This window comes from Etheostoma spectabile, unplaced genomic scaffold (assembly GCF_008692095.1).
Source record: "Etheostoma spectabile isolate EspeVRDwgs_2016 unplaced genomic scaffold, UIUC_Espe_1.0 scaffold00001458, whole genome shotgun sequence".
Lineage (NCBI taxonomy): Eukaryota > Metazoa > Chordata > Actinopteri > Perciformes > Percidae > Etheostoma > Etheostoma spectabile.
This window is the reverse complement of record NW_022602755.1, coordinates 1,146-15,080: the sequence shown is the minus strand read 5'-3', so window position 1 is coordinate 15,080 and position 13,935 is coordinate 1,146. Positions and strand designations below refer to the sequence as shown.

General features: G+C 39.5%; 2 protein-coding genes across 3 annotated transcripts; one reads left to right on the top strand and one right to left on the bottom strand.

Moving 5' to 3' along the window:
- Positions 1-279: 279 nt before the first annotated feature.
- LOC116675090 (sister chromatid cohesion protein DCC1-like) lies at positions 280-4,015 on the bottom strand. The gene is made up of 9 exons (XM_032507160.1): positions 3,651-4,015; positions 3,130-3,298; positions 2,843-2,977; positions 2,534-2,624; positions 2,169-2,307; positions 1,948-2,000; positions 1,672-1,826; positions 875-1,023; positions 280-670 (listed from the first exon to the last, which is right to left on the bottom strand). Exons 1-9 carry the CDS (start codon positions 3,818-3,820, stop codon positions 559-561), a joined length of 1,173 nt encoding a protein of 390 aa, XP_032363051.1. The 5' UTR covers positions 3,821-4,015; the 3' UTR covers positions 280-558.
- On the top strand, positions 2,218-13,454 carry LOC116675092 (39S ribosomal protein L13, mitochondrial-like). 2 transcript variants are annotated; one of them, XM_032507168.1, is made up of 7 exons: positions 2,218-2,343; positions 5,383-5,506; positions 5,756-5,849; positions 6,134-6,194; positions 7,808-7,894; positions 9,223-9,343; positions 12,882-13,454. In XM_032507168.1, the coding sequence occupies exons 2-7, from the start codon at positions 5,455-5,457 to the stop codon at positions 12,899-12,901; spliced, it is 435 nt and encodes a 144-aa protein (XP_032363059.1). In that variant the 5' UTR covers positions 2,218-2,343; positions 5,383-5,454; the 3' UTR covers positions 12,902-13,454. The 2 variants fall into 2 exon arrangements, with proteins under 2 accessions (XP_032363059.1, XP_032363058.1); XM_032507167.1 differs by lacking the exon at positions 2,218-2,343 and adding an exon at positions 4,253-4,341.
- Positions 13,455-13,935: the final 481 nt, after the last annotated feature.

The window sequence follows — 13,935 nt, the reverse complement described above, 5'->3', positions numbered from 1 at the left end:
CGGTCCCAAGCAACAACAGGATCTTGTGGTCAATTTCTTTAACTATCTATATGGGAAAAGCAGCTGTGTTACTGGATGTTAAAACATATGTAAAAACAAAACTAACATACCTCAATGCTGCGTCGAATATTAGCTTGGAAATGCAGGGTTATGACAGAACTTTAGCTAGTATTTTTCAGTGATTTATGTAATTTCTTTTGAATAATTTCTTAAATTTTTTTTGCATTGTTCTAATCATAATTCTAATTATAAATATCTGAAATTGAACCGTTACTAGTCAGTTTACTTATTTTATTACCAACGTGGAGCATTTTTTGTACCGACAAAACATGAAATAAAGCTGAAGTTTGATTTTAGTTACAAAAACTTTAATTTGAAGTGGATATTTTTATCGTACACTTTACAAGCTAGCAACTTAAACTGTGAGATAGTTGACAATGCTAAAAAGCAATTTGTAGGGAAAATTATTTGTAAAATAATAGTCACTCTGGGAATTAATATAACATGACCAAAGTCATTTTAATAATTCAAAAATTCATAACTGGACAGGTCACATGTTCATGTAGCCACCGGCCTTCTGGAGTTGAAGACCTTGATCCCATTTTGCATTGAAGATCGAGCATATTTGGTCAAGAGAGCTCCGGTAGTCTGTTTCTCTCCACACAGGTCCCTGAACAAGAGAAGAAGAGGGAGGAAGCATTACACATTACGACTTATCAGATAGCCAAAGGTATAACTTATGTCATTTGTTTTTTTCACTAATGTCACCTAGACAAATTAATGTACTTTTATTTCACATAAATGGTAATGTTCCCGTCATAATGGTTATTCTTTTGTTTTAATTGCAATAATGTCCTGAATGGATGACACCTACTGTATGTATGGCGTGATGTCGTCTTCAGTCCATTTCTCTCTGAGTGTGAAGAGGTGGTTGAAGCGCTCCAGCGTGTCTTCTGAGAGATCCTCCACCCGCAGCAGGGAGATGGTCTCTGGTCGGGAGTTGCGGTCCACCAGGGCGACACTCTGGAAGATTTACAACACTGTCAGCACTGCAGCCAGTTTCTCCAGCGGAGGCAGTAGGAATGAGCAGAGAGAAACAACTGCAGTAAGTCCCTCTTTTACTACAAGACCATGATTTGAGACTGTGGTTCATGTTTTCTCAGGTTAGGTCAGAGGCAGATGGAAACTAAATCCTCACATGCAATGAAATGAGCAGTAAGATAAGAAGAAGAGTCTGGTGATTTATATGGATTTTTTGACTCCTAGAAGCCACAGCGATCTATGATGTTACCTTTCAACCCACCTGTCAACCTATTTGACTTTTATAAAGAATAAACCCATTTGGCAATTTATGACCAGAGACAGTGTGCAGAGATAAAGATGGGTTTCAGGCTGGTAAAATTCTTTTATTTTTCAGTACTACTTTACCATATATTTTCTTTGAAAAGTAAAAGGATAAAGAGGGGTGCCTGGATAGCTTAGCTGGTAGAGTGTGCACCCCATGGACAGAGGCTCAGTCCTCGTCGCAGCGAGCACAGGTTCAACTCCAACCTGTAGCCCTTTGCTAAATGTCATCCCCCCCCTCACTCCTCTTTCACGTCGTCAGCTGTCCTATATAATAAAGGCTCAAAATGCCCAAATCATAAGTATATAAGAGAGTTACAGGCTAACCTTTAGTTGGTCCAGTCTTGTGCTCATGCCCTCTGGAACGCTCTGCTGCCAGACCTCCTGAAACTCCTTTAGGTTGAACTTGATGGCGTTTTGCAGCAGCAGTAGCGCTGTGCCCCGACATACTTTATCCTCATTCAGTGCATAAAAAATGTTGTCTATATAGAGGAAGGAGGATACGGAGATGTTAGTACTGTGTAATTTCATAGTGCTATTATTATGTAGGGTTCAACTATCAATTTACTTCTAAAAACTTCAGTTTGGTCTGTTTTTCTTTACCATTCTCAGTATAGCGTTTCCCATAGCAGTTCAAGCAGTGCTCGATCATCTCTCTATAAAGAAGGGAATCATTATTAGAACCTGGCTAAGACTTATCTAGATTCATAATAGATGCCCAGAAAGTTGCCGTAGCCTCAACACCACTGAAAGTCAACTCTTTTAGTTCAAACTGTTAATATTTTGCTTTTCCTGTTGCATGAGGATCACATATGTTAACTTACTTGGGTTCCAGTGGAGCTAACTCTTCCAGACTGGTTTGAAGGGGAACCTTGTTGAAGGACCAGGACTCAGAATCTACCAGCTGAGTCACATGACCGAGCAGCTTCATCTCGTAGTCAAAGTCCAACATGCGCCAGTAGCCTAGAAGACAGAAACAATGCTCTCTCTAAACACCTGGTAAGTATACGTTTTGTTATTTATATTACTAAGTATAGCTAAGAATAGAGACACTGTATTTATAAAAGCATCTTCACCTCCCAGGATCGCAATTTTGGCAATTATTTCCTACCTATCTGTTACTTTTTAGCAAAAGCAACTTTATCAATTAATATAGTACATGTAGTTATTAGAAAATGTCACTGTTTACCATCTATCTGACAGGCATGGATGGTCTCTAAGTGGGTCTTTAGCTCCTCTTCACTGGCCTGGATCCTCTCCAACAGATCCTGCATTGTGTACTGGTAACAGAGGAACACATACTCACTAACAGCTACAATGACATTTAAAAGAAGTGGGACACTTACAATAAAACACTCAAACTGTAACAGTCATCTCAGTCAGCTCTACTAACAGTTATGGTTTGGAAGCCATAAACTTTTAATAAGCCCTTTACCTGTATCTACACAGTCCTACAGGATATGATGATTAATTACTTCTCTGTATAATATGTATTTACCCTGTTTTCTGTATTCTCCTCCTGCCCCCCTAAAGCAGGTCCTTCATAAGGATTCTCCATCAAAAGCTTCTTCAGTTTCTTCAGTTTAGGACGGTGTTTCCGCAGTTCCCAGTAGCTGTTACAAAATCCCCAGATCTACAACAGAAGCAGCAGTATTGTTAGTGTATGGAGATCATAAATGCAATTAACCATTTTGTGCATATAGTAGGTTGGGTTTGTGTGTTTGTGTGTGTGTGTGTGCGTTACAGTTTACCAGGCAGGTACCTGTGAGTGCATCATTTCCATACCTGAGTGTGCACCACATGAGAGCTTTCCTGGCCGTTGGTTAGTTGGTCTGGTGTTCTGCATCCTGGAACAAACAGCAGCATGTTGGATGTATCGGCTATTTTTAAATCGTAGGTCTTGTCACCACTACAGAGCACTGCACGCTCATCCGTATCCCCTCGAATCACTAGACTGGAAAAAGGGAAAATGGTTAGTTAAAATTCATTAATTACATTTACATATTTTTACATTAATCCTAATAATGCATATTGGGCTACTACACTGCATCAGTTTAAATTAGAATATCATCAATTACATTAATAATTTGAGTTACACAAGTAAAAACAAAAAAGGAAACAGAGGTGCTCCTGCCAGGTTTAGGCCTACAGCGGAAATTATTAATTTATTAGTCATTTCAGTTAATGAAATGACCAGACAGAACAGAATAACACAGAACACAAATAGTTACATCAAACAATGACGTTACCTAATTGTAAGTGTTACACATATACTCTATAGGCACGCTAGTACACATTATTAATACCTTTCCCCAGATTCTATGTGTTTGCACAGCGTGTCGTCCAGCTCCATCAGGCAGTAGTCTGCAGATGAAACGTTTTCCCCAAAAGACAGGCAGTGAATTGTTTTCTGTAGATCTTCCTCTTTCAGTTTGGCGATCTGCAGAGTGGCCTGCACCTCCTCTAAAGTTCTCATTTTGGGTTAGATCGATAAAGTATTGATGAATAAGCCGCTTTTTGACTCGCGAAACAAACTGTCACAAACTACCACTTTTTCTATTGTACAATAAATAGTCAAAACTAATGTTGCTTTGTAGCAAATAACCAGAGGCTGTCAAATTTCCCCGCTCTCTTTCTGTCGCGGGAAGGAAGTGAGGTAAGTAACTACGTTGAGGTGCGACGTCAAAATAGGACCGGGTAGAAAATCGACAGCAGCATAAATGAATGCTAAAATAATGATCCTTGAGCATTTATTTAAAGTTTGCCGTGTGAGGTGTTACTTACACCTAATTGGAGCGTATCCATAAAATTGCGGTGTATGTTGCTGCATTAGCTAAATATTTATACGCTCCATATATAGGAACAGTGAAGTCGAATATTGTGTTTCAACCGAGAGAATTTACAAAACGGAAAGTGCCTCACGTTGGTTAAGGGTCAAATGTGTTGAGGATGTGCTGGTAGTTTCATCGAAATGTCAAGTTCTCTAGATCTGCCCAGGTAACGTTAACCGTACAAAGTATACATTTTTATCTCCCAATATAAACGTTAGGTCAATCTAACGCTAAGTCACAAATAGGCCGCTAGCTAACGTGCGTTGCTAACAAGTTGACGTAAGCGGTGTGAGTAAACGGTGTGTGTGTGATATTAATGTAACGGTGTATATTTATTGTTACGGTTAGGTTAGTAATGTAACGTTAACAAGGGAACTGCCTGCAGCAGTTAGAGAAATACACAGGTGTCAAACAGCGTTCACTCAAATGTTAACATCGTCCAGTCAAATTATGCTAGCTTGAAGCTCTGTTTTTGTTTTCATTTTAACCTTGTTAAGAAAATATCAGAGTTTATTGTCATGGCTTTTTGACAGGATTGACATAATGCTTAATTAAAAATAATCAAAACCATGTGGCTTTTTAGTTGAGCATCTTAAAACACCACCGATTCTGAATCTGATCTGTTATCACACACACCATCACCATCATCATCATCATCATCATCATCATCATCATCATCGAGTATAATTTTTATGTCTGCCACATACCTTTGAGGAGGTTTTTGCTGACACTTATCCCTTTCTTTATGTGTGGTTAATGCCAAGTACAAAGAAAGAAGAACTTGGATTGACCAGCAGTGTATTTGTGATGGTGGTGTTTGGTGTGATCTGTAAAGTAGTGCACTGTTGGTTCATGGATAACTTTACAAGGTTTATTTGGTTTAGGTTCAAGTTGTCACTTCATAGTAGTAAAAACACAGGTGTTATTAATGATGACTCCTTTAAATTAAAGATTAAGTCGTGACAATGCAAGCATACACAATACTAGGACCCTGAAACTGAAATTGAACAGATAAATGGAACTCAGCCTCATTTGTTTATTACTTACACCTGTGCTATCCCTACTGTGACATGTCAGAATGTCTTTCAGGAAGAGGCCACTGTCACAGGAAATGTATGTCTCTTTTCTTTTCAATACCAGTAAACCTGCGATGGTCCCATGTCACTCCGTTTTTTACAACACATACTTTCTCTCTTTCTTCTTTCAGCAATGGGCAACCTTTGCTCGTTCCTGGTTCCTGATCGATGCTAGACTGCAGCCTCCTGGAAAGATCGCGACCATGTGTGCTGTTAGATTACAGGGCAAACACAAGCCCATCTACCATGCACTGAGTGAGTACAAGTCCAATCTGTCACAGGACGCACACATAAATTCATGAGTAACTGTAATATAACCCTTACGCTACGTATAAATCTCATTTCCTTCTAAACCACAACCCACTCTTTAAGGTTGTTGCAACATGGAACAGCCATATGATGGCAGTAGAGGATAAACAATGAACACAGCTACTTAATACAGTGACATTGTTGGAATTGGCATACCATAATGATATAAATATCTTGTTCTGAACATCTTTGCAGGTGACTGTGGTGACCATGTAGTAGTAATAAACACCAAACACATAGCTTTCTCTGGAAACAAATGGGAGCAGAAAGTCTATTCATCACACACGGGGTAAGTGCATACTACCTCATATGATTATTTCCTTAATGTTTTGCCTCTGTTTCCAATTTGTCTTTGTTCTTCAATGCCTATGAACCACTCAGAACACGTTTCAAGAAAAGCATGTCTCAGTAGCCAGATTCATAGTCTGCACAAAAACAAAAATAATTTCATATTCATATATATCTAGCAGCTGTAAACCAGAGAAGTTTTAGGAATTAGCGAATAATGGTCTCTTGTTATCTGATGTGTGTTCGAAGAAACAAGGGCTATCTGAGCTTGTCTTTTCTTTAAAGGTATCCAGGTGGATTTAAACAGGTCACAGCTACCCAGCTGCACCAAAAAGACCCAAAAGCTGTAAGTGTCATCAGCATTCTCCATTTTTATTATTATTTGGTAAGAATTCTAAAACTTCAGATGTTCCACGGTCACATCCCCTACACCATGATTTTTTTATTATTCCATATGTATGATTTAACCCACACTCTTGGAGAGTGAGACTAAACTCCTTGTGATTGACATTTATCCCTTTCTTTATATGTGCTGCTCATGCATATTAATATGAAGTCGCATTTGACGTCTGTGCTGCAAAACATGGGGGCTTTGTCACAAGAGAGAAACAGCCCACTCATGAACCTTTAGAGGATAAGTCTGGCGACAGAGGATTTTTATTATTGTCAACAAGTCCCATGTAAAGACCAAAACCAACAACAAATAGATCCACTAAGGAGTATTTATGTGTGTAGCCAAAGCCTGATATAAGCCCATTCCTCTGTGCCATAGAAAACTATTAATTGGTTGGTTGATCTGTTCCTTTATCATGATGAACATGGACACTTTAGTTTAGTTTTAAGTTGATGTTGCTGTCAATGTGTAATCACCCACACTTGAAACTATTCCCTAAGAAATGCCCTACTCCGGTTGGATTTACAGTATAGGAAGTTATTTAGCCTTTTTAAACAATAAAACTATGTATTCGAAACCTGTTTTTAAAAAATGTACACCCCCGGTAATAATTAATAAGCTTGGGGTTTTGTGCCACAGACGGGGTCGGGCGCTATTCCATTTTTTATATCTTTTAATATGTTGATTGACATCTCACAGTGGGCGCAGGGGGCTGCTCCTGTGGCTCACATCCACTAACACTAGCATTGTGTTGGTTTTGTTTTTTACCACTTGCAAGTTTTCACATGCATTGTGCTGAGATCTATTTGTCTACTATTATATTTGTTTATTGTTACATTGTATTATTATCTATTGCCTCATTTTAGCGTTTGAGTGACCTTTTCCCGCTCTTTCTGTATTGTACAACAGCAGACATCAGACTAATCAAAGGAAAATAAGGGTTGTTTAACCTGAATACTGAGCTTCACAGGTCAAAAGTAATTGGATGTTGCACAGCAACAGGGCTGTTCAGAATTGTTTAACATTTCAACTGCAACAGCAGAATGAGAGCCATACACAAGCTGTTTGTAGACTTCTTCCAAGTTTGGCTTGCGTAGGCTATAAAAATACTGTGAAATTGCTCTTGCTTTTATGTGGGAAACACTAAATGTAGGTGAATGGCCTGTAGTGGTTTCTAGAAGAGACATTTTCTCTGCTGTTGGCTCTTTGCTGATGCAGGTTTTAGTTCAGACGGTGACCGCATACGTGTGTCCTGTCGGGGGGTTTAGTCATAATAAGGTTTGGAGTTTGGTGAGCGGAGAGTGAGAAACCGAGTTGGACAGATGAATGATTTGTCAGCGCAGCCTCTGTCCAACATCTCTCTCCAATATTTCTGTCCAATGTCTCAGTCCAGTTACTCTCTCCAAGTCGAATTCACATTTGTGCAAACAGCCTCATATTGAGGAACAGTTTTGGATGCAAATGTGAAAAAAGGTATTCAAGGTTGCTATAGACACTGGCTTAAAAAATAGAAAAGAAGTGAGTTAATTGTGTGTCAACCTTTTCAATGTGCTTTTTGTCACCAGATTGTGAAGTTAGCGGTTTACGGTATGCTGCCAAGGAATCTGCACCGCCGCACCATGATGCAACGATTACACATCTTTCCTGATGACGTAAGTCCAGTTTGTCCGTATCTCACCGAGCTGATGACTTCCGACTGCCACACTTACACCTTAATTAACCAGGCTGATTAAGGACAATCAGAAAGAGGGCACATTATGAGGAGCACGGATATCATTTTGCAGACACTGACACAAAAGAATAAACCAGTTTCATTCATCCAGGTCACCTTTACAATTAATATCAATAATTACTATAAAATTAATATATGTAGTTCAACATGATTGTTGCCCTTGACGGAGGAGAGTATTGACTCTTAGTTCTACATTTAGTGTGTGTGCGTGTGTGTGTGCGTGTGTGTGTGTGGTGTGTGTGTGTGTGTGTGTGTGTGGTGTGTGTGTGTGTGTGTGTGTGTGTGTGTGTGCGTGTGCGTGTGCGTGTGCGTGTGCGCGTGCGCGCGCGCGCGCTGGTTGTGCGGTTGTTTCAGAAGCCCTTTTACTCGTTCTCACTCTTTAATCCGCATCGGTCAATATTTTAAAGTGTCACAGTGACAAACCCACAGAGCATGATCATCTGCCTCAGTTGTGCGTGCTCTGTGGGTTTGTCACTGTGTGTTTTGGTTTTACATCCCTGTTTTGGTTTATTCTCACCGCTGTCATCAGTGTCTTTTTGAGTTGCACCAGACAGATGTTTTTAACAACAAAACTCTAGAAACCCACTGTACACTACCTGCTCAGGACCAAACAGCAGACAGACTCAGTTAGCAACCAGCATGTGAACGTAGTGAAGCATTTAGCAGCTAAGGTGGTGCAGTGATCTGCTAATCTTGGTAACATTCATTTATGATTGTTTTAAAATGATGATGGCGAGAACCACCGGCGTCACACCTCACAGCTTTTTAATAAACTGAAATAAAAAAAGGACTTGACAGACTGTTAATTGACCTTGGCGGCCTGCCCAAATATTAACTGGATGCCATTTTATCCATGTGAGAGAACATCATTAATTCGAGGCGTTGGAAGAAAATCAGATGTTTGAGTTTTGACTTGTAATGTAATACATGAGGGAAGTTAAATACCTGTCGTTCTATTTGGTCCTGACTAGATATACACCATCAGGATTGATGTTGTGCAGTGCATTCCTAATTACAAGCAGATGGGCTTCCTGAGCCTTTTGAATGTCTGCAGTCTCATTTACAATTCAGAGCAGTTCAGGCACTGTAAAGTTGCCTGAGGATTTTGGAAAGTGCAAATGGTACATTCTTCTTATTCTCAGCTTCTTTTCTTTTATCTGTCTCATTTCCTTCCTTTCTCCTTGAATTTCTTGCGCTGCCACATTTTACAGTTTAATTTCAATGTCTCCTCTGTCCACCCCTCACTAGGAGCTGCCAGACGACATCCGAGCCAACCTGACTGAGGAGCTGCCACAGCCCAGAGAAATCCCCAGGAAACTCAGCGAGTACAGTCAGGAGGAGATAGACGCCTTCCCCGGCTGTGGACACCGTATGTAGAAACACAAACACTCATACAGTCTCTTCTCAAACACACTAATTACATTGTCTATGCACACAGTGCACACAAAGTTGTCACTGCGTATAAATGCTAATACATATCAAATATACCCCTATAATATTCAAAAACGCATATTTACTATTTAGTGCTATTTATATTCATTGTACTGAACTAACCACAAAATTCGAAATGTAAACAACATCTAACCCTTAACTTCTACCTCCTTGTGACTTTTTTAATTGCCTGACATACTTTTAAAAATTCCTCACTTAGAATCCTTTCTTCATCTTTTATCCTATGCACCATAATGAGCAATCCTCACTCATATTTCTGTGTTATGCTGATGAGGAACAGGCAGAAGGGGGCGATGTTGTTCTGAGTACCATGTCACATTTCTACTTTTCACGCCTTCTTTGTGTATACCAAACACCCTGCTTTTGGGATACAGTAGTAAATACAGTCATAAAGTAGCATTAGATGACATATGTAGATTATTTGGACTATTTTATAGTGGTACATCTTTAAAAACTAATATTTCTATTTAAAAAAAAAAATACTCCAATACTCTAAAACGGCATTTTTTGCATTCAAAAGAAATATAACTTTTAAAATCTACGGCAGATGGCGAAGGTACCAACGATACGGTGAACTTGACTTTAGAGAAAGAGCCACAGTAGGTGGCGTGTCACTGACCGCGCAGCACAGTCTGTTATGTTAATGAGTAAGCAGGGACTCACGTATTGCCCTGGCCCGACCTTCAGCAGTGAACAGCGCAGGCGCTTTTACACAGTTGTGCATTATTTCCATGACCTTACTACACAACATATGTATTAATAGATCCATTTCTAAAACGTGCAGACCCCCTTTTTGTGGCCAGTTTCACTCTGGCACTTCAATCATGCATGAAAAAAATAAGATGCAACATTTTTCATTGTAACTACAAACACATGTGGCTGTGGTGTGAATGCTTGTCAGCCAACAGAGAGCTGTCAGTATGTGACATGAGGCACAAAGAGAACAAAGACTGGCTGTTGGACGAGTAGCCACCTGATCCTGTGGAATAAAATCTAAGGTTAAAAACTCACATGATACTGCTCCTGTGGGAATCAAGTCATAGAAACTCACATATAGATGTAGTACTTTAAATATATGACCATTTCCCCCGTGTTGACATTTTTATTCAGTGTATATAAAAGTCTTTGTTGTGTTTCCTTGTTGTACTCTGATGGCTGCATACTGTAGTGCTTAGTAAGCTTTATAAATTAAGGCCATAGTACTTTATGCTATTATCAAACATATAACTGATGGGCAATGCAATATAACTGGCCTCTAAGTTTGTGCTCTGTAGATGTGTGTCAACAGTTCAGTTGTACTGTTAACAGAAATTTTGTATCGCAAAGATTTATGTGTTTCTCTCCGGCCTAGTTGTTTGTGTTTGAATATAAATGGTAAAATAACACAAACGTGTGGGGAAAGTCAGTTGTTTTTCCAGCACTCCCTGTTTGGACATATGTGGGGTGTGAGAGAGCATCTGCTATTTGACATAATTCTCTTCATGGCCTTTTGAGTCGGGTATTGTCTGGCCTGAGATTAGACTGACACTGTGACCCGTGGCTTGCTGATCATGAGAATGTCGTCCTGTTGCGTTTCTCTGGCTTCACCTGTAGTAAACGTCACTCTGACAGGTTGATTGAAAGCTTTCTATCTTCCAGCTGCTCATCACTATCCATCCATCCATCCATCCATCCATCTCCTAGCTCTTTATTCAGGTTGATCTTTAACCGGTTGGTCCTTGTCATCCACATCTCATTATAACACCCAAGTCCACAGGTTATCTTCATTTTAACTGCTCATAGGTTGTGACTGCTGGTCAGCTCGTAAAAAAAGAAACCAATAGTAAATATAAAAACCTTTACACCTTGTGGCTCAACTTTTAGCTGCATCACAGTCTAATATACAGTAACACTGCCTTCAATACACTTTGACTCTCCAGGATGTAAGTACTGTGGAACTCGGTCATGCAACTTCAATGTGTTTCTCTACGTTGTCCATAATGGGCTGTACATTACATTTTGTGGAGTTGCTTTTGAATTGTGTTTATTACATTATTGATTTAGCAAATAATTCTTGGCTTGAAATGATGAGTGGAAGGACAGAACCATTTCTCATGATATTCAAGTCACTTGAGCCAAATAACACAATTTTCATACCTCTAGAGTTAACCAGCCATGCTGAAAGTTTGGGTTTTATTAGTCCATGTTTTGAGACATCAACCTCTTAAATATCTGCCTCCAGCCCAACACAATGGAGGTGAATGGAGGTTTGTTTATGGTTACAGAAAGATTGAATAGCAGCACTTTGTTCAAGAAAATATGTCCCAGTCCTGGCCAATCCAGAAAAAGAAGAAATAGTCCCAACTATTACTGGACAGCATGTTCTGTAGATTATCCAAAGCAGTAGGGGCGTTGCCATTATTTCTTGAAACAAAGCTGCTGTTGATCTGTTTTCTAATTTTTATATTTCAATGCTGTGAAGCACTACTTTTCTTTCACCTCCATTGTATTGGGGTGGCAGCAGAAATCTCACACTCTCAAAACCTGTGCATCTAAAACCAAATCTGCATGGTGAGTTCCCAAAAGACGCAATTGAGATGCTTTGTTGTAATTTACTGTTTACAAATTATCCTAAACATTTAAAACAATGCTGACAGTATATCAGTGATTCTGATGGGCAACCCCTCCATTGAACCAAACATAAACCACATTTGGTTCTAATTTATAAGTGATACCAGTCAGAGGGCTCTGATCCAAAAACAGATTTCCTTCAGTTACTGTCCTCTTAGTGTTTGTGCCTTGTACATACACGTCCAGCATGTCAGCTTTACGTTCAGCATCACTGTCAGTGTGTGTGCGGTGATAAATGAGCCACTTCTTATTGTTTACTGCTCCAATCTGCTCAGCCAATCAGTGTGTGCGCTCGGGCCGGTCGATGTGTGGTTGCCAAGGTCAAGCTAATCCTGGTTTATTTAAGGGATGGGCCTTAGCCTAGTTAATATTCACTCACACTCTGGCATATTCATTTGTGTGTGTGTGTGTGAGTTTGAGTGTGAGTGAGTCAGGGGAGATGGGGTTGAGGTCATTGAGGGCAATTCAATTGTTACCCTTTATTAAACACAGTTAATATTCTCTCAGAAAACGGAGCAGAGGAGAGATTATTATTGGATATGCGGCCCACACACAGAACATCGACATCTTGGTAGCAGAGCTATTACAATTGCTACATTTTTCTACTTTGTATCAAACCCAATACAGCATGCCTGATAATATCTGTCTGCTGCAATCTCTGCTCAAATTAAAGGGGAAAAAACAACAAGAGGATGCTGTGTCTGGTCTCATTTTGCAAAGAAAAGATACGATCTGCGTGGTTTGTCATCTGTCACTTTCTCTCCATGTTTTTCCTTGTAATCGGTTCTTTTCCCAGACTCTTATGCCTCCCCATACTAATGCGTTGTCTTGTGTTTTCTACACAGACCTGAAGACTACAAGATGAAATGAAATCAAGGCTGCACGACGTGACCAAAGCACTGAAAGCAACAGCATACTCGATTATATTTCTCGTTACGATGCTAAAAATCAGAGCCCTTTTTGTAGGATTTGCGATAAGATGTTATCTGTTTGAAGACACATCATAACCGGGAAGCCAACATTGTGCCATCATCAACACAAACTCTGTGCTCCTCTACACACAATATACCTCGCTGTTAGTTGTATTACCCTTGAAAGCAGACCTGAATTATCCAGAAACAGCCTGAGATTGCCCCCTGTGGCTCAGCTCTGATCAAAGAAAATCAGATTCTGTAAGTTTTCCTCTCATTATAAAACCATGAAATGATCCAATCTGGCCAATAAAAATTACATCTGTTAGCTAGTCCTGCCTTTGAAGGTTTGTGGGTTCACAGTAAAACCCCAATGGATGTGTCACTATGATGACATTCAGGCCATTAGTGTGGTTTGTCTTGTCTCAGTGTGTTAGAAATGTCCAAAGTTTTGTTAAAGAATAAATCAATTGTGTTTATGTGAGTTTTAAAAGGCTAATAAACTATGTTTATACACCTGTTTTTTGTCAAGTAGTCTTTTTACATAATGTAACAGCTAGTTTAAGTTTGACCTTTTCATGTCATTAAAGTTGAACCAATGAACTAAAAACACATTTAATAGTCTCATTACAGATTTATGGTTATAAATCAAAAATACAAAATAAATAAGTTCATATCCTACTAAGGGGCTTGGTGGCGAGACACATACCTTATTAAATCTGTTCAATTTTGACAGCTTCTCAAATAGACCCGGCCAGCTCACAGCTCAACTTTTAGTTACTTTAGTGCATCTTTTTTCAGACTGCAGTGCAGGACGGCTAAAGTTTACACTTGTGAATCCTTATTGGTTTAACTGACTGCTTTCAATAATAACTAGAGGTCTCATTCCAGCAGGGGGTCAGAGTCAACCAGTGAGTAACGGCTTCCACAGTAATCAGGCCAAAAACCGCATAAGAACATTAAACGAAACAAACTGGGGAACAACACG

Excerpts from the sequence above, each read along its gene's own strand:
- LOC116675090 (XM_032507160.1), bottom strand. The coding sequence starts at position 3,820 with ATGAGAACTTTAGAGGAGGTGCAGGCCACTCTGCAGATCGCCAAACTG. Across the intron at positions 2,001-2,168 it reads TTAGCTCCACTGGAACCCAA|AGAGATGATCGAGCACTGCT; the intron begins GTAAGTTAACAT and ends CCTTCTTTATAG. Across the intron at positions 1,827-1,947 it reads GAAACGCTATACTGAGAATG|ACAACATTTTTTATGCACTG; the intron begins GTAAAGAAAAAC and ends TCCTCTATATAG.
- LOC116675092 (XM_032507168.1), top strand. The coding sequence starts at position 5,455 with ATGTGTGCTGTTAGATTACAGGGCAAACACAAGCCCATCTACCATGCA. Across the intron at positions 5,850-6,133 it reads GTCTATTCATCACACACGGG|GTATCCAGGTGGATTTAAAC; the intron begins GTAAGTGCATAC and ends TTTTCTTTAAAG. Across the intron at positions 6,195-7,807 it reads ACCAAAAAGACCCAAAAGCT|ATTGTGAAGTTAGCGGTTTA; the intron begins GTAAGTGTCATC and ends TTTTGTCACCAG.